At 42.3% G+C, this 26681-nt stretch overlaps 1 protein-coding gene across 2 annotated transcripts in view; it reads left to right on the forward strand.

Moving 5' to 3' along the window:
- Positions 1 to 26681, forward strand: part of LOC122548917 (1-phosphatidylinositol 4,5-bisphosphate phosphodiesterase gamma-1-like) — a 206006-nt gene that overhangs the window by 153204 nt on the left and 26121 nt on the right. For both annotated transcript variants that reach the window (XM_043687891.2, XM_043687892.2), the window contains exons 17-28: positions 3439 to 3639; positions 3917 to 4036; positions 6680 to 6863; positions 8236 to 8313; positions 9230 to 9333; positions 9842 to 9938; positions 11515 to 11581; positions 14378 to 14541; positions 16140 to 16236; positions 18286 to 18510; positions 22283 to 22431; positions 24743 to 24857. In XM_043687891.2, the coding sequence (XP_043543826.1) occupies positions 3439 to 3639; positions 3917 to 4036; positions 6680 to 6863; positions 8236 to 8313; positions 9230 to 9333; positions 9842 to 9938; positions 11515 to 11581; positions 14378 to 14541; positions 16140 to 16236; positions 18286 to 18510; positions 22283 to 22431; positions 24743 to 24857 (1601 nt within the window). The remainder of the gene's footprint in view (positions 1 to 3438; positions 3640 to 3916; positions 4037 to 6679; positions 6864 to 8235; positions 8314 to 9229; positions 9334 to 9841; positions 9939 to 11514; positions 11582 to 14377; positions 14542 to 16139; positions 16237 to 18285; positions 18511 to 22282; positions 22432 to 24742; positions 24858 to 26681) is intronic.

Consider the following 26681-nt stretch of genomic DNA (forward strand, 5'->3'; position numbering starts at 1 on the left):
TAGCTCTTCAATTATCATACTTTTTTTGGACTGGAATGTTTTCTAAGATCAATTACCACATTTGAAACGTTGATGTCTATTCCATGAGCTGCTTGAATATTCCTTGGCCTTCCACTTCAATCCAATCAATTTCTTAAGGACTACTGCTACAATCTAACTGTCCATCCCCATAGAAAGCAAGTAGATCTAAGTCCATCACACCTAGGACATGAGAGGGCCTTCCGGTGAACAAAGTAAAGATGCTGGACCCAATAGATTTAAATTATTGTCCAATACCTTGTTGTCTAACGTCATGTTTGAATTGGGTTACTGTATATCTTTCTGTTACTTATTTCATTTATTTCAGAGAGTAGTGATTGGAATGAGGGACAAGTGGATCTCATTGACTATGAGATCCTTGATTGGGGTTGTTAACTTGAGTCAATGAGGGAGCCCTGGCTGACAGAATTAAACAGGGGATTCAGACAGTCTTCTCGCTTCAGGGACTGACTCCAAGCTGGCTGGTCACAGCCAGTGTATTGTACACAAGTAAATATAGAGTGACTCAATGAAGAGATTCACAGAGTAATGAAGTTATTCACAGGGTAATGCTAGTTCTAAATTAATTGAATTGAATTGAATTTATTGTCACCTGTACCGAGGCACAGTGAAAAGCTTTGTCTTGAGAGCAATTCAGGCAAATCACAGAGTTAAGTAGCACCGATAAGTAAATAATAGTTAACAGTGGCAAAAACAAAAAACACAGGTACGAGCGAATGTTAAGAGTTTGAGAGTCCATTCAGTATTCAACAACACTAGGGTAGAAACTGTTACAAAACTGGCTGGTGCGTGTGTTCAGGCTTTTGTACCTTCTCCCCAATAGTAGAGGTTGTAGAAAAACATTGCCAGGGTGGGATGGATCTTTGAGAATGCTGGTGGCCTTTCCTTGACAGTTGGATTCTATAGATGGGAGGTTGGCCTTTGTGATTGTCTGGGCCGGGTTCACCACTCTCTGTAAATGTCTCCAATCATGAATGGTACAGTTGCCATACCAGGCAGTGATACATCCAGGCAGAATGCTCTTGATGGCGCACCTATAAACGTTGGCAAGGGTATTCGTCATCATGCCAAATTTCCTCAGCTGCTTGAGGAAGAAGAGACGTTGCTGGGCCTTTGTAACCAGTCCGTCCACATGAAGAGTCCAAGAAAGCTTGTTGTGGATGACCACTCCCAGGAGCTTGACACTCTCCACTCATTCCACCTCTGTGCTGTTAATGTGTAGTGGGGCATGAGTAACATCCCGCCAAAGTCAATAATGAGTTCCTTGTTTCTGCCACCACTGAGAACTAGGCTGTTTTCAGTGCACCATTTTTTCAGGTCTTCCACCTTCTGTCTGTACTCTGTTTCATTGCCATCTGAGATTCGACCGACTACGGTGGTGTCATCAGCGAATTTGTAAATTGCATTAGTCTAATATTTGGCAACGCAGTCATTGGTATACAGTGAGTACAGTAGGGGGCTGAGTATGCACCCCTGGGGGGCTCCAGTGTTGAGTGTTAATGAGGATGAAATATTGTCCCCAGTCTTCCATGATTGTGGCCTGTGGCTCATGAAACTGAGGATCCAGTTGCAGAGAGTAGGGCTTAGTCCGAGATCATTAAGTTTAGTAATCAGTCTCGAGGGGATAATACTGTTGAAGGCTGAACTGTAGTCAATGAGTAAGATTCTTACGTGGCTGTTCTTGGTGTCAAGATGTTCTAGGGAGGAGTGAAGGGCAAGTGATATGGCATCTGACGTGGATCTGTTGGTCCGATTGGCAAATTGGAGTGGGTCAAGAGTAGTGGGGAGTTGATTAATACCATGACCAGCCTTTCAAAGCACTTCATGACCCACCGAAGTTAGGGCCACTGGGCGGTAGGCATTGGGACATGCTGCATGAGCCTTCTTAGGCACAGGGATGATGTTAGCCCTCTTGAAACAGGCAGGGATAGTGGCCTGCTGCAGGGAAAGGTTGAAGATGTCCGAGAAGACCTCTGCCAGTTGATGTGCGCATGCTGAGTGCACGGCCTGGTACTCCATCTAGTCCCATCGCTTTCCTTGGATTCACATGAACGAAAACTGATCTAACCTCTGATGCAGTGATTGTTGGGATAAGTTTGTCAGGACTTGTCGGAATAGGTGTTACCTCTCCGCCGAGATTCTGTTCAAAGCGAGCATTGAAGGCGTTGAGACGATCTGGGAGAAATATGTCATCGTCTCCCATCTTGCACTGTCTCTTTTTAGAACCTGTGATGTCATTCAGTCCTTGCCATAGTCGCCGGGTGTTTGTCTCGGTCTGTAATTTAGATCGGTATTGGCCCTTGGCTGCCTTCATGGCTCTGCGAAGGTCACACTTGGATTCCTTATATTTGAGTGAGTCTCCTGGTCTGATCTGATGGTTTTTAGCAGGTTCTGTATGTCCTGATTCATAAGATAAATTTACGATAAAATTTACTAATCTTTAAACATCGTAAACCTTTACAGAACTTTTAATATACTATAATCAAAGTTCTCTGACTAAAATTTTCTGTCTAAGAATGAGGAGCCAGTCATTTGACTCATGAGTCCACACACAGGATAAAGCAATCAATCACTGTACAAGGACAAGCTTAATCAAACAGTATAAGGATTTTTAAAATAGAAATTGCTGGTAAAGCTCAGCAGGTCTGGCAGCATCTGTGGAGAGAAATCAGAGTTAACATTTCAGATAGAGTGACTGTTCTTCAGAAGGGTCTGAGCAAGGGTCAGTGGACCTGAAACAATAACTCTAATTTCTCTCCACAGATGCTGCCAGACCTGCTGAGCTTTACCAGCAATTTCTATGTTTGTCTCTGATTTACAGCATCTGCAGTTGTTTTGGTTTTGATTTACAATAACGAGTTTACAGTAAGTGAAATCTTGGAGGAAAACCTTCATTGCATTAGATTAGATTCCCTCCAGTGTGGAAACAGGCCCTTCAGCCCAACCAGTTCACAATGATCCACCGAAGAGTAACCCACCCAGACCAATTTCCCTCTGACTAATGCACTTAACACTATGGGCAATTTAACATGGCCAATTCACCTGGCCTGCATTTCTTTGGACCTTGGGAGGAAACCGGAGCACCCGGAGGAAACCCACGCAGACATGGGGAGAATGTGCAAACTCCACACAGACAGTTGCCCGAGACTGGATTTGAACCCGGGTCTCTGGTGCTGTGAGGCAGCAGTGCTAACCACTGAGCCACCATGCCACCCCATTGTGCATTTTGGAGATGAACCTTGGGTTAGGGATGATATCCTTGACGACAAAAGATTTATAAAGACAAGGTCCAGGGAACTTGCTTTCTTTATATCAATTTTACTTGTTCTTCACATCAATTTTACTTGTTCTTCACAATCAGTTGATTTTGGTCTGATTTAGAAACTCCCCTTTTCACAGGAGATCGGGGAGAGTTCAACATTGCCGCATCCATTCACGCCAAGAAGCTGGCACCACCAAGTTCTACCTGACTGATAACCTGGTCTTTGACAGCCTCTATACCTTGATCAGCCATTACCGGGAGGTTCCACTGCGTTGTAACGAATTTGAGATGAGACTGACTGACCCAGTACCACAACCAAATGCTCATGAAAGTAAAGAGTGAGTGTTACCTCAAATGCATTCACCTCAGCTTTTTAAATTAAGAAACCAAAGACTGTTGATGCTTTCCTTGGTCTGCTATGCATGTTGTCACAGGAACCTCACAAAGTATTTCTTTGGCAAAACGTGTTGCTTCTTTTTGTGTATTTTGTTGATTTGCGAATCAGTTTAAGGTAGCAGCATGCAACAAGAGCAAGAGAAAATGTGAATTAAATCAAGAAATGCTTTGGTGATAGCAACTTTTGGAATATGATTACAAGGCTCTGTTTTCCTTCAGGTGGTACCATGCCAACCTGACACGGCTACAGGCTGAGCACATGCTCATGAGAGTACCACGGGATGGAGCCTTCTTAGTGCGCAAACGAAATGAATTCAACTCATATGCCATATCCTTTCGGTGAGTGATCGCAAATGTTATGACTGAATTACACATCTCCCATCCACCGCCTCCAAACACATAGTCCTCCAAACACACCGCCTCCAAACACATAGTACCGCCCGTTTCTATCTCCTGCCCAAAATCCACAAACCTGACTGCCCCGGCCGACCCATAGTCTCAGCCTGCTCCTGCCCCACCGACTCATTTCTGCGTACCTTGACACGGTCCTGTCCCCCTTAGTCCAAGAACTCCCCACCTATGTTCGGGACACCACCCACGCCCTCCACCTGCTCCATGATTTTCGTTTCCCCTGCCCCCAACGCCTTATCTTCACCATGGACATCCAGTCCCTATACACCTCCATCCCCCATCACGAAGGCCTCAAAGCCCTCCACTTCTTCCTTTCCGGCCGAACCAACCAGTACCCTTCCACGGACACCCTCCTTCGACTGACTGAACTGGTCCTCACTCTGAACAACTTCTCTTTCCAATCCTCCCACTTCCTCCAAGCCAAAGGAGTAGCCAAGGGCACCTGCATGGACCCCAGCTATACCTGCCTCTTCGTTGGATATGTGGAACAGTCCATCTTCCACAGCTACACTGGCACCACCCACCACCTTTTCCTCCGCTACATCGATAACTGTATCGGCGCTACCTCGTGCTCCCACGAGGAGGTTGAACAGTTCATCCACTTTACTAACACCTTCCACCCCAACCTCAAATTTATCTGGACCGTCTCAGACTTCTCCCTCCCCTTCCTAGACCTCTCCATTTCTATCTCGGACGACCGACTCAACACGGACGTTTACTATAAACCGACTGACTCCCACAGCTACCTAGATTACACCTCCTCCCACCCTGCCCCCTGTAAAAATGCCATCCCATATTCCCAATTCCTTCGTCTCCGCCGCATCTGCTCCCAGGAGGACCAATTCCAATACCGAACAATCCAGATGGTCTCCTTCTTCAAAGACCGCAATTTCCCCTCAGACATGGTTGATGATGCTCTCCACCGCATCTCCTCCACTTCCCGCTCCTCCGCCCTTGAACCCCACCCCTCCAATTGCCACCAGGACAGAACCTCATTGGTCCTCACCTACCACCCCACCAACCTCCAGATACATCATATCATCCTTCGTCATTTCCGCCACCTCCAAACAGACCCCACTACCAAGGATATATTTCCCTCCCCACCCCTATCAGCATTCCGGAAAGACCACTCCCTCCGCGACTCCCTCGTCAGATCCACACCCCCCACCAACCCAACCTCCACTCCCGGCACCTTCCCCTGCAACCGCAAGAAATGCAAAACTTGCGCCCACACCTCCCCTATCACTTCCCTCCAAGGCCCCAAGGGATCCTTCCATATCCATCAGAAATTCACGAGAACCTCCACATACATCATTTACTGCATCCGCTGCACCTGATGTGGCCTCCTCTACATTGGGGAGACAGGACGCCTACTTGCGGAACGTTTCAGAGAACACCTCTGGGACACCCGCACCAACCAACCCAACTGCCCTGTGGCTGAACACTTTAACTCCCCCTCCCACTCCACCAAGGACATGCAGGTCCTTGGCCTCCTCCATCGCCAGACCATGGCAACACGACGCCTGGGGGAAGAGCGCCTCATCTTCTGCCTAGGAAGGGATGAATGCAGATTTCTCCAGCTTTCTCATTTCCCCTCCCCCCACCTTTCCTCAGTCCCAACCCTCAGACTCAGCACCACCTTCTTGACCTGCAATCTTCTTCCCAACCTCTCCGCCCCCACCCCCTCTCCGGCCCTCACCTTAACCTCCTTCCACCTATCGTATTCCCAACGCCCCTCCCCCAAGTCCCACCTCCCTACCTTTTATCTTAGCCTGCTTGGCACACCCTCCTCATTCCTGAAGAAGGGCTTATGCCCAAAACGTCGATTCTCCTATTCCTTTGATGCTGCCTGACCTGCTGCGCTTTTCCAGCAACACACTTTTAAGCTCCCTCCTGAATTACACAACACAAATTTCACAAGTGATCCTTTTATTTTACATGGGTCATGGACTCAAATAATGAGTAGGCCAACTGCTCTTGTGGAGGAAAACTATGAACATTAACAAGAGAAAAATTTTGTTGATCCTGTTAGCATTACCTGTTTGCATTTTAACTCAAGATCTAAGTTCATATCCAGTCCAGACTAATGGCTTAGAGTTAGGCTAAATCACACCTATTGATTGGAAAGATTGTTTTAGGCTTTCTCAGTTCAATAATCAGAACTGCTCCCAAATCAGGTCAAGTTTGATGATCTCATTCAAAGCAGCCATTCCATAGTTGATGAGATGAATCTAAAAATATTATGTCAATTAGGAAGCATTCTCTGGGTTTGAGTTGGATGCATGCAATGGGAAGCTGAAGAGAGGGAGCTTTGTCATGCATCTAACCTGAGCAAACCCGCTCTGGGGTGCCCCACACTCACCAAGAACCCGAAAATGGGAAAATATTGTAGTCCTGGCATTGGCAGCTGTCAGAATGATCAAAAGAAGGGCAACATGAAGATTTATTCAAGAAGAAGTCAATAAATTAATTCAGAGGGTTGTAGGCCCCTTGGGAATTTGGTTCCTCATCCACTAATCACTGTGAAAATAGATTTCTAGTTTTGCATACAAAGCACTTCTTGATTTCCAGGGCGGAGGGGAAAATTAAACACTGCCGGATCCAACAGGAGGGCCGTCTCTTCATGCTCGGAAGCTCAGCAGAATTTGAGAGCCTAGTGGACCTGGTGAATTATTATGAAAAGCACCCTCTGTATCGTAAAATGAAACTGCGGTACCCAATCAATGAGGAAACTTTGGAGAAGATGGGTACAACAGTAAGTGAGCGAGTGGAGGTTTCATTGCTTCACATTTCATTTTTGAGTTATTTACTTTTGGATACTTGTATGAGAGACAGATGGGTCGCAGGAAGGAAAAGCAGAGTTCAGGCAAGTGATTGGCAGCTCTGCTCAGATGTGCTTCAGATATCCACCATGATCCGCCATTGTAATTGCATTGAACCTTAATTGAATGAACGGGAGAAATTTGGCGTGAGGTGGTTAGGATTGGAGGGTGAAAGTGTCAGAAATCTGTTTTCTCCAACCCGCCCACTTCCTGCTTTATCTGGATCTGGAAATTGAGTGCGCAGTCAAGCTTATGCCAGAAAAACAGCTCTAGCTTTAAATGCACTGATGATGCTGAGGACCTATTGTCATTCTGTTTGTGAAATTTAACCACTCTTCGCCAGATTAGTCAAGGATCTTGTCAGACAAGAATGTGGTGGATCCAGAAAGTATTTTTAAATACTCTCGAAATCCAGATATCTACCCAGAGAGCCTTCATGACTAGGACATTTCCTCCAATGACCTTTACTATAAGGCCACTGACATGCACTCCACTAAAACATGATCCCCACTGCCCCATAACCTCTCCACTCACTCTGCACCAAACATAAATGCCTCAGCAGCAACAAACCCACTCCAGAGATGTCAGAGTACTCCTGTACTGTAGGCTGACTCCCCAGCTCAGTAGCCGAGAAATTCTTCATTGTCAATACTAGTGCTGCTCAAGTGCCACTAGCTATAAGCTGAGAAATTATGCAAAAACTCATTGTACCCTTTCAAATTGATGTTGGCAATCCCTTGCACTATTTTATAGCAAAACGAAGGTCATCCTCAATCCCTGGCCTGAATTTATCCATTACCTAATATCACAAAAATAGGTCATCTGGCTAACATCACTGGCTGTTTGTGGGAACTTACTGTGTTGCCGCATTGTCTGTACACAATAGCGATGACATTTCTAAATTATTTCATTCACTGTTCAGTATTATGGTACATCAAGTATCAGTCAAAGATCTTATATAACTGCTAGATCCTTATTTCTTTATCGTTAAAGTTTGTTAAACAAATATTCATTTAGTGGAAGTTGTCTTTCCTTTGGAAGGAGGAATAGGTGGATAACTAGCAGGAGCCCAATCACATACCTAACCATAGCTAAATTTGGTCACGGACCTAAGAGTAAACAGTCTAGTCACTCCTTCAATAAAGAGTAAGATTTAGAAAAGACCAAAATGGTTGAAAAAAATTAACTTTTTTTTTCAAAATAAATAATAATCCCCAACTCAATATTTAGTTGCTGTTATTCCTGTTGTAGAGATTCACTCATCAGACTCTGTTCTTCACTGATTACTGATTACTTTGCCTTCAGGAACTGGATTATGGAGCACTTTATGAAGTACGGACGCCTCATTTTTATGTTGAAGCCAATAAGATGCCAACTGCAAGGGTATGTTAGAGATGAAACAGTATCTTGGCTTATGGGGCTCGGTGTTGCAACAGCTGTAATGCTGTCCATTCACCTCTTGGGTGCATATTAGTGCAGGCTACTGAGATGAACATTTCCTTTCTGTATTGATTTTGAGGAGCAAAGTAAGTTTGCCTCCATCTTAATACAATTCCTCGTGGGCAAGAAACAAATTAGGTACCAATTTGGCATTTCACTCAATTGCCAGTGTGGAATGTGCAAATATTGTTGTTGGTGGTGTTATTCAGAGGCTGTTCTGATGGAACAGAAAGTACAACTCAATGTAATCCTATGGGGGAAGCTATGGTGTACTGGGAATGGCACAAAGAGTAGCAATCCAGAACCCTAGGTTAACGTTCTAGGGTATATGAGTTAAAATTCCAACATGGCAAATGATAAATAAATACTGGGTAAAATGAAAGCTGACCTAATGGTGAGCATGACTATTGTCAAATTTTATAAAACCCATCTGGTTCACTAATGTCCTTTAGGAAAGGAAATCTACCATTCTTACCTGATCTGGTAAGCATGTGATTCCAGACCCAGACCAATACTGTTGATTCTTAACTGAACAATTAGTAATAGACAATAGATGCTGGCCTAGACAAGAATGCCCTCACCCCATGAACACATATGAAAAGAAACTCCAGACTGGCTTGGATAGCTTGCTTTCCAACTTGATACAAGTTATGGCATCTGCTTTCTGAGGTGCAGTCTGTTGGGTACCTACCACTGACCAAAGGGCTGAGGGTAAAACAGGTCTCCTAGCCATCCCTTACACTGAAACCTGAAAAGTATATTAAAACTCAAAACAAAAATTAGGACAATATTGTCCATTCCTGAATGATTATGTAATAATATCCCATTTTAGCGAAACCCTAACTCTGCTCTCTTCTAGTGCACAGTCAAAGCACTGTATGATTACAAAGCGCAGAGAGAGGATGAACTATCCTTCTGTAAACAGGCTCTGATCCACAATGTCGACAAGCAAGATGGTGGATGGTGAGTTCACTTTAGCAACAGATTACTGTTCAAGATTGAAATTTTAACAACATAGGTTTTGGTATTAACTGGGATTATAAATGTGGAGAACAAAAAAAATTAAGTGGGGAAATCAAGGAAAAGAACTTGACATGTTGCAAAATAAACATGAAAGATGGGAGCGTGAGCCTTTGTATCTAAAGATTGAAAGTGGAAAATATCGGATGATGATTGGTCAAACTACAAGAAGTCAGCAAAGAGAAATGAAGAATGTGGTAGAGCAATATCTCTGTCTTTTCTTCTGTATGGTATGTCAATGGCTTATTGCTACAATACTGCTAAATGATGATAGTGAACAGTAAATGAAAAGTCAAGAGCAGAATAAAACAACTTAAAACAGAAAGTGACAGAAAAAGTGGAAATGTTATCAAAGATAGTTTATTTCCTGTTTTTTACTAGTTGTCCTTTCCACATCCTGAATACCTCTTACCCCTACCCCAACCACCCCACCCCCCCCACCCCACCTCAGGTGGCGAGGAGACTATGGAGGTAAAAAACAGCTGTGGTTTCCAGCAAACTATGTGGAGGAGATAACCAACACACTTGTCCCTGAACAGGATGAAGCGGTGAGCAATAGTTTGGTATCTGTTAGTCCTCAGCGGGAGTATATTTCATCCTGGAAGCAGGCTTGAAGAAGTCAAGGGCATTGCGAGGGTGCAAAGGAGATCTATTAGAATGGCATCAACACAAGATCTTAAGTTATCTGGACACTCCAGAGAAGCTAGGATTGTTCACCTTAGAACAAAGAAGGGCAAGAAGAAATTTGAGAGACAAGTCTGAAACTTGATGGAGTAGATTGAGAAAAAAATGTTAATACTGAAAAGAGGATAATTAAGCAAAGGATGCTGATTTAATTTGGCAAAAAAAAAGGGAGGAGAGGATTTAAAAAAAAATTGGTGTGTTAATATGTTCTAAGATGCTCTACCAGAAAGGATGGTGAAAACAGATTCAGTGCAAAGTTTCACATGGGAATAGAATATGTACTTGAAAACAAAGATTTGCAGGATTATGGAGGAAGTGGATTGAATTAGACAGTTTTTCAAAGGGCTGGCATAGGTACCGTTAGCTGAATGGCCTCCTGAACTGTAAGACTATATTATTCCAGGAGTGACACTCCTATTTAATCTGAGGAATAGCTTGGAGAGAAAGGGAAGGAAGTTCCAGAATAAGAGAATGGGCTTGTTGTCAAACAAAACTACTTAAAACTTCATCTTGCAAAGTCCATCCTTTTAATTTGATCCTTGTTAGTTTGCCACTTCCTTTATCTTCCTAGTGCTTCCGCACTTACTGGGACAATTCTGTCAATTTAATGGATCTAAAGTAGATACTTTGGAGAGGAGGATTCACTTGGGTCTTATATAGGTTGCACACACTCCCTCAGTAACTCTGCAATGGAATGGCAGTGAGGCACTGTCCAAGCAGTTCCCCATAAACTGACCTCTTAGCCTCAGCCTTGCTGCAGTGAGAAAAGGGAAAGGCAATTCCCCTCAAACAACAAATTGGGTATATCTACACCACATGGACTGTAGCAGTTTAAGAGAGCAGCTCAAGCCACACTCTTAAAGGAAAATAGGGATGGGCAACGAACAAAAACAAAAATAATTGTTTGAAAAACTCAACAGGTCTGGCAGCATCTGTGGACAGAAATCACAGTTAACATTTCAGGTCCAGTGACCCTTCTTCAGAATTCAGTTGCTGCCAGACCTGTAGTGTTTTGCCAGCAATTTCCATACTTGTTTTTGATTTTCAGCATCCGCAGTTTTTTCAGTGTTTTTAAGGACAATAAACATTGACTTTGCTAGCGATGCTAATATTCCATGGAAGAAGAAAAAAAAATCCACCCAAAGGTTACAGATTTCCAATGCTGAGACTGTGGGAGCTGGTCACTTGCTGACTCTATGACCTTTTGTTTTGTTGCATGTTGCAATCATACACTCAGTGCTCAGTATCTCTTTGCAGATTGGAAATAAACGGCCCTTCTCCTTTTAAGCAAGTCTCAGAAATTTGCACGCGGCAGTATGACACTTATGTGTGATGGATCATGAGGATCAACTTTTATGACTGTATACATATAGAGCTATCTGAAATAGTCCAGATAGAGGTATGATTTTGTAACTTGTATGATCTCTTCTGTATCTGCAGTCTGTGGAAAACAGTCCACTGGGAAGTTTCCTCAAAGGATTTATTGATGTTCCAACATGTCATGTCGGTGAGGAGTCTTGCAAAATCGTATGCTCCCTTATATTATTCTTGTTTTCTATTAAATTTTGTATTATAATAAGCAACAGAAAATGACCAATGACCAACTTTGAGTGCACTGTTTACTAAGTTCATAGGTGTCCATGACAATGCTATAGCAGTACAGAAAGAAACAGATTGCAAATATCTTTACAGGTAAACTAGCAAACAAAGGTGTTAACAAGCTAAGTGACCTCCTTTGATGCTATAAATATCCATATGAAAATTAAAGTTATTTGCTAAGCACTTATAGGTCAGTTGCAGCACAGCAATCCCCAGCAGAGCTCCCTAGATACTTCCCCAGCAATATGTGTAAAGCCAATTTAGAATACCACAGTCCCAATTGGAAGGATTTCCTTTAATGTCAGACATGGTTCAGTGATTGCACATTTGCCTTTGAATAAGAAGGTTATGGATTTGAATCTAACTCCAGAGGCTTAAATATCTAACCTAGGCTGGTACTTCTGAGGGAGTGATGCATTTTCAAAGGTTTCATCTTTCAGATGTAAGTCTTCTGTCCACTCAGATGGATTTACAGGACCCGAAGGCAATATTTAAACAGAAGTCTGTTCAGGACGTATCTTACAGATAACTTAAGGAAGAGATAGAGAGGTATAGTGGAGAAGATCTAGATTGTGGTGTCAAGTTTGTTGGAGACCCAGCCATATGTGGTGAGCTGTGTTCCAGGTTTAGAGTCAGAGGAAGAGCAAGCATGAAGTTGGCATTAAACAAAAAGAGTTCAAACCTGTAAATTGTATGCCAAGGTAGGTCAGTGAAAATAGTTTGATTGATGACTATGACTTTGTACATGGAATAAGAAATGGGCAGCTACTAATTAGTGTCTATTAAGAGAACAGAAAAATCACAGACTAAAATGGATCAATAGACAGAATGCTCACAGTAATGGAATATTTGATAGCTAACAGTTCTAAAACCAAGTCCCAGAGCTCTTGCATGTTTCTGTGCTAATTTCTAAGACTTAAAGCATGATTCCTTGATGAAAGCTTTTGTGTATGAGAATTCCTTCAACCCTCTATCTCACCAGGGCTCAAGAGAGCTGAAAGGACTCATGCAACTGTCACAGTTATATCTCACTGTTGTTTGATATCCAAACCAGCATTAAGAAAAATAGATAGACATGATTTACAACTAATCAATACATCTTGTCAATAAAGTCTATCTTCAAGATCATGCAGGAAGGACTTGGCCAATTTACTACAAGCAGGACAAAGCAGAATGGCCAGACTGGTAAACAAGACCACTCTTGAAACAAGTACAACACTACTGGCTCTTTAATTAACTGTTAGTTGGTAACCTAATATTGACTATTTCTACAACTTACGCAGACCAAACATTTATTACTAACATACCTGTTTAAACAATTAAATCACTTTGTTTTGACAGAATACTGCCTTTAAGAAAATCAACATTTTATTACAATATTCATTCTTTGGGTGCAAGCATTTACTTCCCAAGCCTAATGTCCATGATATATTCTGAATATTCTTGTTGAACCACTGTAGTCTGTGGGTGAAAGTAACTTTGGCTAATGAATGCCAAAATTTTGATTCAGTGAACAATGAACAACCAACTAATGTATTCAGGGTTGGGATAGTGTGTGACCTGAGGGGATCTTGGAGGAGGTGGTTTTCCCATGCTATTGCTTTTGTCTTCCAGCTGGGATATTTCCCAGGTATAAGAGACGTTTTGGCAGTGAATCATGTTGATAGAATTTAGCAAAAATGATGCTTATTTTTCCATCGAGGACATATTTCCTGAACAGGCCTGCACTTTAATCCTTCCTTCATATGTGGGAACACAATTGTTCTAAAAAAAGTACAGAAGAAGTCCAAGTATTGATGTTAATTTGCAAGTTACACTTTCTGTTTGAACAGTATTATAGGATTTCCATATTCTAAAAATGTCAAACCTCTGATCAGAGATGCCTTGCTAATGCACAATGTGGTAACAAACCTAGGAACTTGTTTCTGAAAGGGGCGAGTTCATTTGCATAAATGTTCCCACAGTCCCTCAGAAAACATACCAAATCCACTGCTTGACTGCCCAGTTGGAGCAGAAATTAGGCCAGAGGTCACAAGAAGGAATTTATGAGATTAGACCTGCCTCTGTAGGGAGTAGGGGTCTTGCAGCATTTGAGGGTGATCAGGGAAAGAGGAAGGATGTACAAAAGAAAGTCGACAACATCTTTTTGAAGCCTTGAGAAGTACACCAAGAAACCAATAAGTCATCTTTGTGGGCGGCACGGTGGCACAGTGGTTAGCACTGCTGCCTCACAGCGCCAGAGACCCGGGTTCAATTCCCGCCTCAGGCGACTGACTGTGTGGAGTTTGCACATTCTCCCCGTGTCTGTGTGGGTTTCCTCCGGGTGCTCCGGTTTCCTCCCACAGTCACAAAGATGTGCAGGTCAGGTGAATTGGCCATGCTAAATTGCCAGTAGTGTTAGGTAAGGGGTAGATGTAGGGGTATGGGTGGGTTGCGCTTCGGCGGGTCGGTGTGGACTTGTTGGGCCGAAGGGCCTGTTTCCACACTGTAAGTAATCTAATCTAATCTAATCATCTATTTCAAACTTAACTTCTGAATCTCTTTGGACTCAGAAACTTCCTCCTGTTAGGTCCAACCTCACAGAATAGCAATCACTCCCCGGCTCCTCCAATTTCTTCCCCACCCATCAAGCCAGTGCCAATTTCCTGATTCAAAAATGTATTGGATGCTTTATGAAGTGACTGTAATTGTGTTCACTTGGCAGTTATCCAGAAGGAAGGGAAAGGAAGCAAGCCTTATGTGTTTACCATCCACTCCCAACAAATGTCCCACCCAGTGCAGATGTTGGACGTGGCTGCAGATAGTCAGGAGGATCTGAATGATTGGGCTGCAAAGATCCGAGAGGCGACACAGAATGCAGATGCTAGGGTAAGTGTGAGATAATAACCATTAGCAGGTGTAGGCACAATTAAGCTCTCAAGCGCAGAAAACAGAAAACAATTGCTTTCAGTTTCTTTACCCAATTCTTGAAGGAGTGTATGCAACAAATTAGGCCTAATTGGTAATGGTCGAGAGTGTGGTGCTGGAATAGCACTGTAGGTCAGGCAGCCTCCAAGCAGCAGGGAAATCGACATTTCGGTCAAAAGCCCTTCATCAGGAAGATCTTTCCTGATGAAGGGCTTTTGCCCAAAACGTCAATTCTCCTGCTCCTTAGATGCTGCCTGACCTGCTGTGCTTTTCCAGCACCACACTCTCAATTCTAATCTCCACCATCTACAGTACTCACTTTCACCTAATTGGTAATGGTGACTTTTTTTCTCCGGCAGCAGAATGCACTTTTAATGAATTTAATCCAGCAGCTATTTGATTAAGGTTTGATTAAGGGAGTAGCTGATCCAGTCAGACTGGGAACAGTTTACCCTATACTAAGTCCTGATACTATTCTTCTCAATGACTTACATATATCCAAGCCCGCCATGATTGCTCCTCTGTCAATCTCTCTAACCTTATCTAGCAGCAGCATCCTCCAAAAGCTCTGGGTGGGGGAGTAGTGCTGTCAGACTCTGAACAATGTGGTCTATGGTGGGAAATTTGGAAGACTCACACGAGATGTCAAGCGAGGCCCTTCTCAACTCCAAGATGAATAAATCATGTTTTCTAAGTAAGTCCCTGACCTTGAGATAAGATTTTCACTAGTGAGCAGTAAGAGGTTTATTTATATAGATTATCACCCTCATACGAGTTAATCTCGCCTTATTAATACGCCATTTCCCATTCTCCCACATACTGGACAAAGTAGACATTGAGAATACCCAATATGAAAGTCAGAGGGCACATTCCAAGGGCAGCAGACCCATGTACCAGGTCCAGACTCATTCCAACTTCTTCGCATTATCATGGCACATTACTTCTGCCCTACTGTGCTGCATTTTGGATTGCAAAGGAACCTTTCATTGCAATTCTGCTGCAAGGACACATTGTATGCAGGCACAGACCCCCAGTCTCACACAGGCATCTCACACCTTAAATTCATTATCTGGGCCGACATGACACCAATTGTTACAGTTCACTTGAGAATGTAACGTTTTAAAAAAATTCTGCAATTTATATATTAAAGAACTGAAATCAACATGTTCATTCTAAAAGATGACAGACTTAACAAATAATCCAGGTCTTTTTCAATATATAATTTCGGTTACATCACACTGTCATCGTTTGCTATAAATTCTGTGTCTTACGATCTTATACTCCACAGCCACCTGATGGAGCAGCGCTCCGAAAGCCAGTGCTTCCAAATAAACCTGTTGGACTATAAACTTGTGTTGTGTGACTTTTAACTTTGTACATCCCAGTCCAACACCAGCATCTCCAAAACAAACAAAATAAAATTTGCTTTTCATTCTCAGGATGTGGTCATTGTTGGAAGATTTGATATTTAGTGTCCGTCTTAATTTTTCAGAAGGGGGTGATGGTGTAATGAGACTGATCCCACAATTGTGTTAAGTATCTGCTTCTCACTGTAACAGATGCAAGAAGGAAAAATAATGGAGAGACGGAAGAAGATTGCACTAGAATTATCAGAGCTGGTTGTCTATTGTCGTCCTGTGCCATTTGATGAGGAAAGTAAGTTTTACTCAATTCATTTAGTCATTCAGATTGGAAACATTTGATCTCCTGTAATTGTATTTTCTTGCAATTTATTTTGTTGAGTTACTGCTGTCGTCAAATTAAATTGTCACCACTGGATTATGTCAGGCTCCTGCCTTATCTCATTATTAAAGCACACTGAGATGTGCAGCACAGAGGAAGATCATTTGTACTATAGTTTTCAGATATCTTCCCATGGGATGAATGTTACATCCTTGCTTGCAGTTTTGTAGATAGAGTGCACATAAAGTAAAATGGGTAGTCCCATTTTACCTCCCACCAGCACTCCGTCTTACAGAAGGTGGGAAAGCATCAACTGCCTTAAACCCAGTGAGCTGAACAATTAACTACCCCACTCAGGGCCACATAATGCTTTGCAACAATTTTCTGGTCTGTGGATGGAGTCAGAGGGAAAGTGGAAAATCTTTGATAGTATAGGCTCTTGAGCAGAAAGGTAGGGTACCTATCTTGGGAGCTACCCTGTTGGTAACCTAACCCTTCACTCTGACGGTACCTGCCTTTTGCTCTTCTCTATTCCCTACGCTCTCTAACGCAACACCCTTCCCCAGCCTTACTGCCTACCTGAAACCCAGAAGACACCTTCACCTCTCCCTCAGGACTGCTTGTAATCCCAGCAGTTCATCAGTCATCTGAGAGGCTAATAGCTATTAAGTTAATTAGTTTGAGTGTATCATCACTAATAACAGATGATGCTAAATCATATGGAGCTGCAACCCAGAGAGGAAGGTTCTGACGAAGTCCTGCATTAGTCCAAATTTGAAATAGTGTAATTAGCCAATAAAAGTTTATTAGCTTACAACAGCACCGTTTTACCCCTCTTCTATTGAAGATATCCAGACTCCAGACATCAGAACAATGCAGTGACCACACCCTTTTGGTGCTACTGGGATTACAGAGCTACCAGTCAATCAGATGGATGCAGGACTCCCCACGTATGAGTTCAGTCTCCCTTCCTGTCCCCCAATCAGTGAAAAAAGAATCTGTTGGAATTGGGGACAGGACTTCTATATCTGCAGCCCCAAAATGATTTTGGAGAGGGTACATCCGATAATGTGAAAATCTAGGCCTGGGTACCTGAAAAGAAAATTTCCAGCTCCTTCAGCGCTCTTGTTAAACAAGAACAAATCTCCAGCCCGGCTGATGCAGTATTTTTACAAAGCCATCCCTACTCCCCTAAGGTATCTTTTTGGGAAACAGTGCTTCTGTCTCACAAATCCCCAAAATTTCAGGTCTGGAATGCGAGAAGCTCCAAAGAAATTCCTGGCCCATGAATAAAACATTCTCTGTGTTATATAATCCACAGTAGGAGTTATTAAGTGCCAAGAAGGTCAGGATATCATTGAGGACCATCAATACACCATTCTGCCCCCCAAACCTGTCCCACCATTCAACAAGATTATGGCTGATCTTTTTGTGTATCGAATTCCATGTTCTGATCTACCCCTTATCTCATAAGAGTTTATCTGCCTCGGCTTTGTAATGTTCAATGACTACATTTTCATTGCCCTCTGAGGCAGAGAGTTTCAAAGTTGCACAATCCTCTGAGATTAAAAACATTTCTCCTTATTTCTGTCCTGAAGGGGCAACCCCTAATGTTTAAACAGTGTCCTCTAGTTCCGGACTCACCCCGAAAAGAAGAAACATCCTTTCCATATCCACCTTGTCAATTCCATTCAGGATCTTAGAAAATTCAATCAAGTTACTCTTTACTCTTCTAAAGTCCAGTGGAAAAAAAGACCTAGTCTGTCCAACCTTTCCTTATTAGACAAGCCCGCATTCCAGTAAATCTCAATCTAGTAAACTTGGAACCATCTTCAACGCATTTACATCTTTCCCTCCACAAGGAGACCAAAACATTACATTGTATTCGCAATGTGGTCTCGCTATAACTGAAGCATAACATCCTTACTCTGGTGTTCAATTCCTCTCGGAAGCATTCCATTAGCTGTACTAGCCCTCTGTGTATTGTTGTTTCTTTCTGACCTGGTGTTGCCTCTTCTGCAGAGATTGGAACAGACAAGGCCTGTTACCGAGACATGTCGTCCTTCCCTGAAACAAAGGCAGAAAAGTATGCCAACAAGAGTAAAGGCAAGAAGTTTCTTCAGTATAACCACAGGCAGCTGAGCCGTGTCTATCCAAAGGGACAACGCTTGGATTCCTCCAACTACGACCCACTGCCAATGTGGATCTGTGGCAGCCAGCTGGTGGCACTCAACTTCCAGACACCAGGTAAACTCACCACTGGCAAGCAAGGGAACAAGTTACAATCACTCAGGCGGCAGGGCCATTGGTGACAAGCAGCCTTGGTATGTTATTGGATTTGGGTTTTGTTCAAGTAGAGTTTCAACTAAGTGATTCAAAAATATCCATAGTTCAAATTCCTCAACTTCATGAGGCACCACTCTTTAAATAAAATTGCACGGAAAGGAGCTTCAAAAAGTTCAAAATCAATCAAAATTAGTCGTAAAACTGTATAAGATGTTAAAACCCTTTGATAGACCCATAGGAATTTCCAAATTAGAAGCAAGTTATGGAGCTTGAGTTTGTATTGACTCTTTGCAAGAATATTTAAAAAGTACATGTTTATAATGTTGTATTATAATGGGCTCCTGAAGGTTATAGGTAGTTTTGTGTAATAGAATCAGAAGCAGGCCAGGTCCACTGTTTACTGGAACACTGGATGCAGCATTGTGACATGGTGCGGTTTTTCTGTAGTATGGATACCAGTGGTATGAAAGGTGCTTAATAAGCCATTTTACACCTCCCACTTAGTTCAGTTCCTGGTAAAAATCACACAAGCAGTGACTAATCCATTTGCAAACCTCTACAAACTAGTCTGCTTCCTGGCTTGCTGTAGTCATGTGACCTATACCACAAGGCATACTCAGTATGGGCAGCCATCTAAACGAAAGTTCTAGTAAAGAGACAGTTCAAGCAAGGGTGTACTCCCTTGAACTCATAGCATGGTGTCAGAAGTGGAGCTAAGATTGAGAGTTAAAGAATGGTCATAGGAACTCAGCTACTGAAAGAAGAAGACAGAAAGATTCAGAGCTGCTGCAAACTGCCACTAGCTATTGGAAGGCACCACAAAGGAAAAGTAAGCAAAGCAGTAAGCTGAAGCTGGCTCATTGGATGAGAAACATGATGGTTGAAATGAAAGGTGATATGACACTGAACTGACAGTTATTTTGTTATGGCAAAGCAACGAAATTTAGTTAACAAGCCAGAGAAGTTATAAATAAACATATTTTTGTGGACAGAGTGATACAAAGTGTATTCCACACTAAATCTCTCTGAAGAACAGAAAAAGACCAGAAATTTTGAAAGTCAAGATGGCATAGTATGAACCCAAGTGAGCATAAATTGTTTCATGTACATTAGATTAGATTACTGACAGTGTGGAAACAGGCCCTTCGGCCCAACAAGTCCCAGTCGAAATGGTGGTATCTTTCATCCGTGTGTAGGGCTACGAGGGAGAGAGGGTCGTGTCTTTTTGTGGCTAGCTGGTGTTCATGTATCCTGGTGGCTAACTTTCTTCCTGTTTGTCCTGTAGTGTTTGTGGCAGTCCTTGCATGGAATTTTGTAGATGACGTTGGTTTTGTCCATGGGTTGTACTGGGTCTTTTAAGTTTGTTAGTTTTTGTTTGAGAGTGTTGGTGGGTTTGTGTGCTACTAGGATTCCGGGAAAGATCAAGGCCAAAGGACAAGTTACAAAAGGTCATCAAATAAAGAATGTCCAGCATGGAAAAAAAAGTGTTTAACTCCAAAAAGCTAAACCGATTTGCACAAAAGCATTTAGTTAGGAAGACAAACAAGTCTGTAAAGTCTAAAATGCCAATTGCTACAGAGATGTTGGACATCAATTCTGAAAAGTCAAGAATAGGCACTAGAAAGAGACGTCAGACAAAGATTCAGCTGATTCAATCTACATTATAAAGCAGATTGGCAACACGTGCCTAAAGGAGATAAATGGTTTGTAACTTTTGTGATGAAGACAGCAGAATAAGACAACCAAACAAACATGAACCACCAGATAGATACCAATGCTTCCCACAGCATTATGATGCTGACTTCTTAAGATCACCTGATGATGATCCAAAAGTAAAACTCTCAAAGGTAATGTTGAGTCTCTCTAATGGAATGATACTCATCCCAAGACGACCAATTTACCTGAGAGCCCTCTGCAGTAGCAAGATTGAGGATCAGGAATTCCAGAGATTATACTCGATGCTAAAGTCACTCTACTCAGCAGAAGCAAGATAACAGCTTGCACGAGTAACCCTAAACATGTCAGAAGAGATTTGCAGTGTTTCACCGACCACATTGATGGATAAACAGGATAAAACACGCAAAGTCAGCTGAGAAGCAGTGTGAGGGGAGGGGGCTATTTAGATAGAAATGCAATACTGTATTGATATGCTTCTTAGTTTGCTTTGTCATGTGATCTAACCACAAGGCACACTTACTGAAGGCCAGAATATCAGCAAGGGTGTTTTTTGAACACGCAAGAGCAAAGGATCTTCCACATTCGGCATGACACCCTATGTTTTCACAATTTTGATTAACGGCTCTGCTACTACAGTACTATGTTGTCAGATCACCTGTCTGACATCAATGATCAGATACACTATAGTGCCCTTAGACAAACATTGGAAAGATCAAAGTTTCAGTTTTCACTCTACTCTCCTTATCTTTGTATACTAATCCTGCAACCTATTTCAGTGTTCATAGCCTCAGTATTCTGTTCAAATTCAAATTGTTTCCAAATCCAATAATATTTCCAAACCCATATTCAAACAACTGCAATATCATAAACCTCTCCTTAAAATATAATTCTTCAATCAAGATTTTGATCAGTCCTGCTAATCATTTCCTTCTTTGATTCAGCATCCATGTTTCTTTACATCTTCGTGAATGCATCTATTTCGGATTGCCTGGAATGTCTATGTATTAAATGCCTGCCTGAAACTAACCCAAAGGCAGCACTTGAATAATATTGCTTATTAGCTATAAAGCTACTGGACATGGGAATTAATACATGTTTTAAATAGGAGAATCATCCAGAGAATATTCCATTTGTGATTGCCAAAAAAGGAGTGCTGCTCTATGATCTGGGTGACCCCAATAGTAATAGTGTGAGGGCAGTAGAAAGACATATTATGCAATCTCCGGGAATGTATCCTACCACATTAGACAATCTTTACTGTGAAACGTGTTTTCTTCCTATGTTAGGGTAGTTATTATTATTGCTGTTATCAGCACAACTCAGCATAAATACTGGCCTGCAACACCCTCTGCTGAATTGAACAATAATTACAGAAGCAATGTAGCATCAACGAGAAATGACTCAACCATTGCCTATCTGGCTTGGTACATTAGCTAATTACTTTGTCTACCATCATGCATATGTTAGACTTACACTTGTCCTTTATATTTTACAGATACATCATACATATGAGAAAATCCCCTGGTGGCTCCTTTACTAAATGTGGATTGGAGCCATACGTAGAAAAGCTCATTGAGTTGATCCAATGATTAGCTAAGTTTGACATGAGCTGAATGAGCTCATCTCAGATGTGTTGGGTATTAGGGATATAATGCTTGGGTTTAGTGCTCGTCAGCTAGGAAGACAATTGAATTAATTAGACATCTCTTCCCCATTGTGATTCATAAGACTTTGCGAGACTGTCTTCAGTTGTCGGTGAGGACTTCAAAGAATTCTACTGTGAAACTCGCAATTTCTGAATATGAGCTCCCACTTAAGGTTAACTTTCCATAGCTGAAAACGTGAGAAAGTGTACATGGAAATGGATACTTTCTTGCTTTTCAGCTGTGAAAATCAGTATCAGTACTTGTGGAGCTCCAACAATGGATAGAGAATTCTCCAGCTAAAGAAAATAGATACACGTAAGTACTGGGAGCTGTGTAGGAAAGTAATTGACATTATAAAGAGGATGTTAACTTTAAATCTGAAAAAGCATTGAAATACCTTTTCTCTGTAGATAAACCAATGCAGCTGAACCAGGCGATTTTCACAATGAATGGAAAGAGTGGCTATGTCATGCACCCTGACATCATGAGAGATGAAAACTTTGACCCTTTTGACAAGAACACTCTCAAGGGTGTGGAACCAATCACAGTGCAGCTTCAGGCAAGTGGCAGCCACTTTTTTTTAACCGCAAGACACCTGATTAATTTGAAAACCATGAGTAGGAATTTTAACTCTTTATGATGGGTAGGAATGGAGTGGGAGCAGGGAAAATGGAGCAATTCAATTTCCATCTCCATTACACTGAATGTAATGCTGCTGGTTTTGGTCCCTGCTGGAATTGGAACCTGATGTATTATTTGTAAATTCACATGGATCCTGATGTTAATTTACCTGGAGCTTGCACATAGAAACATCATACACCTTCCTCATTAAGTAAAAACAGGTTTGCTGTTTCTGTTGAGATAACGAAGGTCCTCCATGATGAGGATGAAAATTTCCTTTGTGGAACCAAAATGTATGGATGTCTTTCAACAAAGAAGCTTGCAAGCTCTTCCCACCTATATGTGACCAACCTAAAGTCCCTGTCACCTACCTGCAAGCTATTGGCCACCCAAACTCATCTGACTGACAGTTTAAATCATTTAAAATAATCCAAGCCTGAATCTTAAGAAATAGGCAATTAGTTTGTTTGTATCAACATTCTTCAATTGCAAACCTTTTAAAGAATATTTTTACATTGCTATCCTACCCCAGCAAATTTGGAATATTGTTTCCCAAACTCATCAAAAGTAGGATTAACAGAGTAAAAGGAGATGTTTGTGCATTTTCTGTGTATTCTTCCCTGTTTGTTCAGGTTTGCCCAGACACCACAGGTGATCTTTCTCATATACCATCCTCAGAAATATATATGACTGATTGCTCCTTTAGCCTCAATTTCTACTTCAACCCAATGTCTCACCGCAACAAAATGGCTGAGGTTGCTAAGGGTACCTCAATGTAGCATTAAGCCACAGTAAGTGATATCTACTTGTTTTGTGTGCTGCACCAGTTTTGACTTACCAATATATCACACACTGCACAGCTACATAAACTTCTCTTCCCCTACCCTTCAGTTTTGTGCCTGATCTGCTGAAGAACCAAAACTGGATTGGTTGGAGCTTGTAAGCTCCAGGAAGGGCTTATGCTCTTCAGGAAGGGCTTATGCCCAAAACGTCGATTCTCCTGTTCCTTGGATGCTGCCTGACCTGCTGCGCTTTTCCAGCAACACATTTTCAGCTCTGATCTCCAGCATCTGCAGCCCTCACTTTCTCCTGTTCTCCATCTACCTCAAATTCAGAAAACAATCACAGAAAAGAACCATTGTGGCTCTGCTGGCTCTTTGAAGGAGTTACTTAATTAGTCCAACAACCCTGCTGTTTGCTCATATCTCTGCAATATTTGTTTTCCATTTCAAATATAGACCTTGTGGAAATTATTATTCAGGCAATGCATTCCAGATCAGATCAATTTGCTGCAGGAAAGGATTTCTTTCATCTGCCGTTTGGTTCTTTGGCCATTCATCAAATCTATGATGGTGCATTATTTAGCCATGCTCCTGTGCCAGCTGGAATCCCTGAATGGTGGATCTCTGGTTTTGACTCTTGCTTAGCCCTCACATGCGGTAACATTAATGCTGTCCCAATACAGACTGAAATGACTTGGTTTCTCACTAGGTTTCTACACTGATGACTGAATCAATTATTTGAGAATGGGCAATTTATAGGGTGATAAATTCTCTACATCGATGAGACCAAACATAAACTTAGAGTACATTTCGTCGAGTACCTCAGCCAGGGCCCGGAAGGACCAGCCTGTCCTCCTGGTCACAGCCCATTTCAATTCCCCTTCCCAGTATGTCTCCAACATGTCCAGCCTCAGTCTCCTCCATTCCCACACTGAATCAGACTGCAAATTGGAGAAACAACACCTTCATCATCAGCCTGCAGCCCAGAGGACTCAATATTGAATTCTCTAATTTCAAATAACCATCCCACCTATCCCCCAACTCCCTTTCCAGGCCGGCCTCCTCTCTTCCATCCCTCCAAATAACCCTTTCTTCCAGCTACTAATCAGATTCATTCGTCCTGTCAACCTACCAGGTCGTACCCACCACCTGTATTCACCTATCACCACCTCACCATTCTGATCCTCTCCCCACCCTTAACCCTTTCCCCCTCTTTATATGTAGCTTCCCCTACCCCCTCTTTCATTCCTGAAGATGGGTTATACCCAAAACATTGACTTCCCCACTTCCTGATGGTGCCTAGCTTTCTGCCTTCTTCCAGCCTTCTGCCTGTATACTTTGGATTCCAGCATCTGCAGTTTTTTTGACTCTGATATATAAATTCGACATCCCCACTATTTGTAAGAAAGAATACATGAGAATTTGTGGCTGTGCATCCTTATTGACTTAATTCTCTTAAACTGACAGATCTTGGGAGCACGACATTTGCCCAAGAATGGGAGGAGCATTGTTTGTCCATTTGTTGAAGTGGAAGTATGTGGAGCTGAGTATGACAACAGCAAATACAAGACAGAGGTGGTGGGTAAGTAAAATTTCTCTTCCACAATACGGTGACCTGATGATATTCCCTACAAAATTCTCTCTTTATCTCCCTGTTTTCCATCCCTTCTCCCTCCATTGAATGAACTTTTTTTACGGGAAGGCACGTGGGCCAGACCAATTAGTATTCTTCAGATGATCTTTGATATTAATAATAATAAGAGGTGTACAAAGCAAGATCAACGTTGGCGAGATCAACATTCACAAAATCAACATTATTTGAAGTCAGAGAGATCCATTCAGCAGTCTGATAATGACAGGGAAGAAGCTATTCTGAACTGTTGGTGTGTGTGTTCAAGCCTCTGCATTTTCTGCCTGATGGAAAAGATTGGGAGAGCACTTCTCGTCTGTGAGGGGTCTTTGATGATGTTGGCAGCCTTTCTGTTGCAATGAGAAGTGTCAGTGGAGTCCATGGATCGAAGGTTGGCTTCCATGATGGTCTGCACTGTGTACACAACTTTCTGTAATTCCTTACAGCCTTGAGCAGAATAGTTGCCATACCAGGCCATTACGCACCTGGATAAAATGCTTTCTCTGGTGCACCTGTAAACATTGGTGAGGGTCCTTATGGCCATGCTGAATTCCCTAAGCCACCTGAGGACGAAGAGATGTTATTGTGCCTTCTTGCATCCACATAGGAGGTCCAGGACAGATTGTTGGTTATCGTCACTCCTAGGAACTTGACGCTTTCGACCCGCTCCACTTCAGCTCCGTTGATGAGGCATGTCCTCCTCATTTCTTCCTGAAGTCAATGATTAGTTATTATGTTTTGCTGAAATTGAGAGAGAGATTGTTATCAATGTACCACAACACCAAGCCCTCTATCTCCTTCTTGTACCAATATAGGATATCAAACATTGTTATTTGATATCTGTCCTCCCACGGTGGTGTCTTCAGCAAATTTGTAGATGGTGTTCGTATAAAATTTGGCTACACACTCGTGGGTGGATCTTTGTGGACTGAGAACCCATCCTTGCAGGGCGCCAATGTTGTGGGTTATCGTGGAGAAGGTGCAGTTGTCTATCTTCATTGATTGCAGTCTGTGGGTCAGGGAGCTAAGGATTCAGTTGCAGAAGTGGGAGCCGGGACCTAGGTCTCAGAGTTTTGAGATTAGCCTGGTAGGGATTATGGTGTTAAGGGTGGAGCTGTAGTTGATGAATAGGAGCCTAATATAGGTGCCCTTGTTATCTAGATATTCCAAGGATGAGTGTAGGACCAGGAAAATGGCATCTGCTGTGGACCTGTTTCACCAGGAGGCCAATTGCAGGGGATTGAGGCAGGCTGGGAGGCTAGAGTGGATATGGACCATGACTAATCTCTCAAAGCACTTCATGATTATGGAGGTCAGAGCAACTAGGCATTAAGGCATGTTGCATGTGCTTTCTTTGGTACTAGAATGATGGTGGTCTTCTTGAAGCAGGTGGGGACTTGGGATTGATTAGAAACATTTCAGAACCTCCAATGATTGACACAATAAAGTTAAAATTCCATGCAAATCTGATATGAAACCAGAAAACAATGTAGCCTCTTATTAGATCAGGTAATGTGCGTGAAAGAATTAGAGTTAATATTTTAAGGCAATGCTCTTGGTCAGAGCTCCAGCCCTTTTCTCCAATAATCTGTATGTTGTTTTCTCCTTTCGTTGTGTTTGTTTACAAAGGTGAGTAGAAAATGGAATTGACACAAAGTGGGAAAGTAAGTTGTGACGAGGATGCAGAGAGGCTAAAAGTGAACTGGGACAGGTTAAAAGAATGATAAGAACATGGAGTATAAAGTGAATAAATATGAAGTTACTCACTTTAGTTAA

Source organism: Chiloscyllium plagiosum, unplaced genomic scaffold, assembly GCF_037043375.1.
Source record: "Chiloscyllium plagiosum isolate Xiang-an unplaced genomic scaffold, Cpla_swu_hap1 HiC_scaffold_4, whole genome shotgun sequence".
Classification (NCBI taxonomy): Eukaryota; Metazoa; Chordata; class Chondrichthyes; order Orectolobiformes; family Hemiscylliidae; genus Chiloscyllium; species Chiloscyllium plagiosum.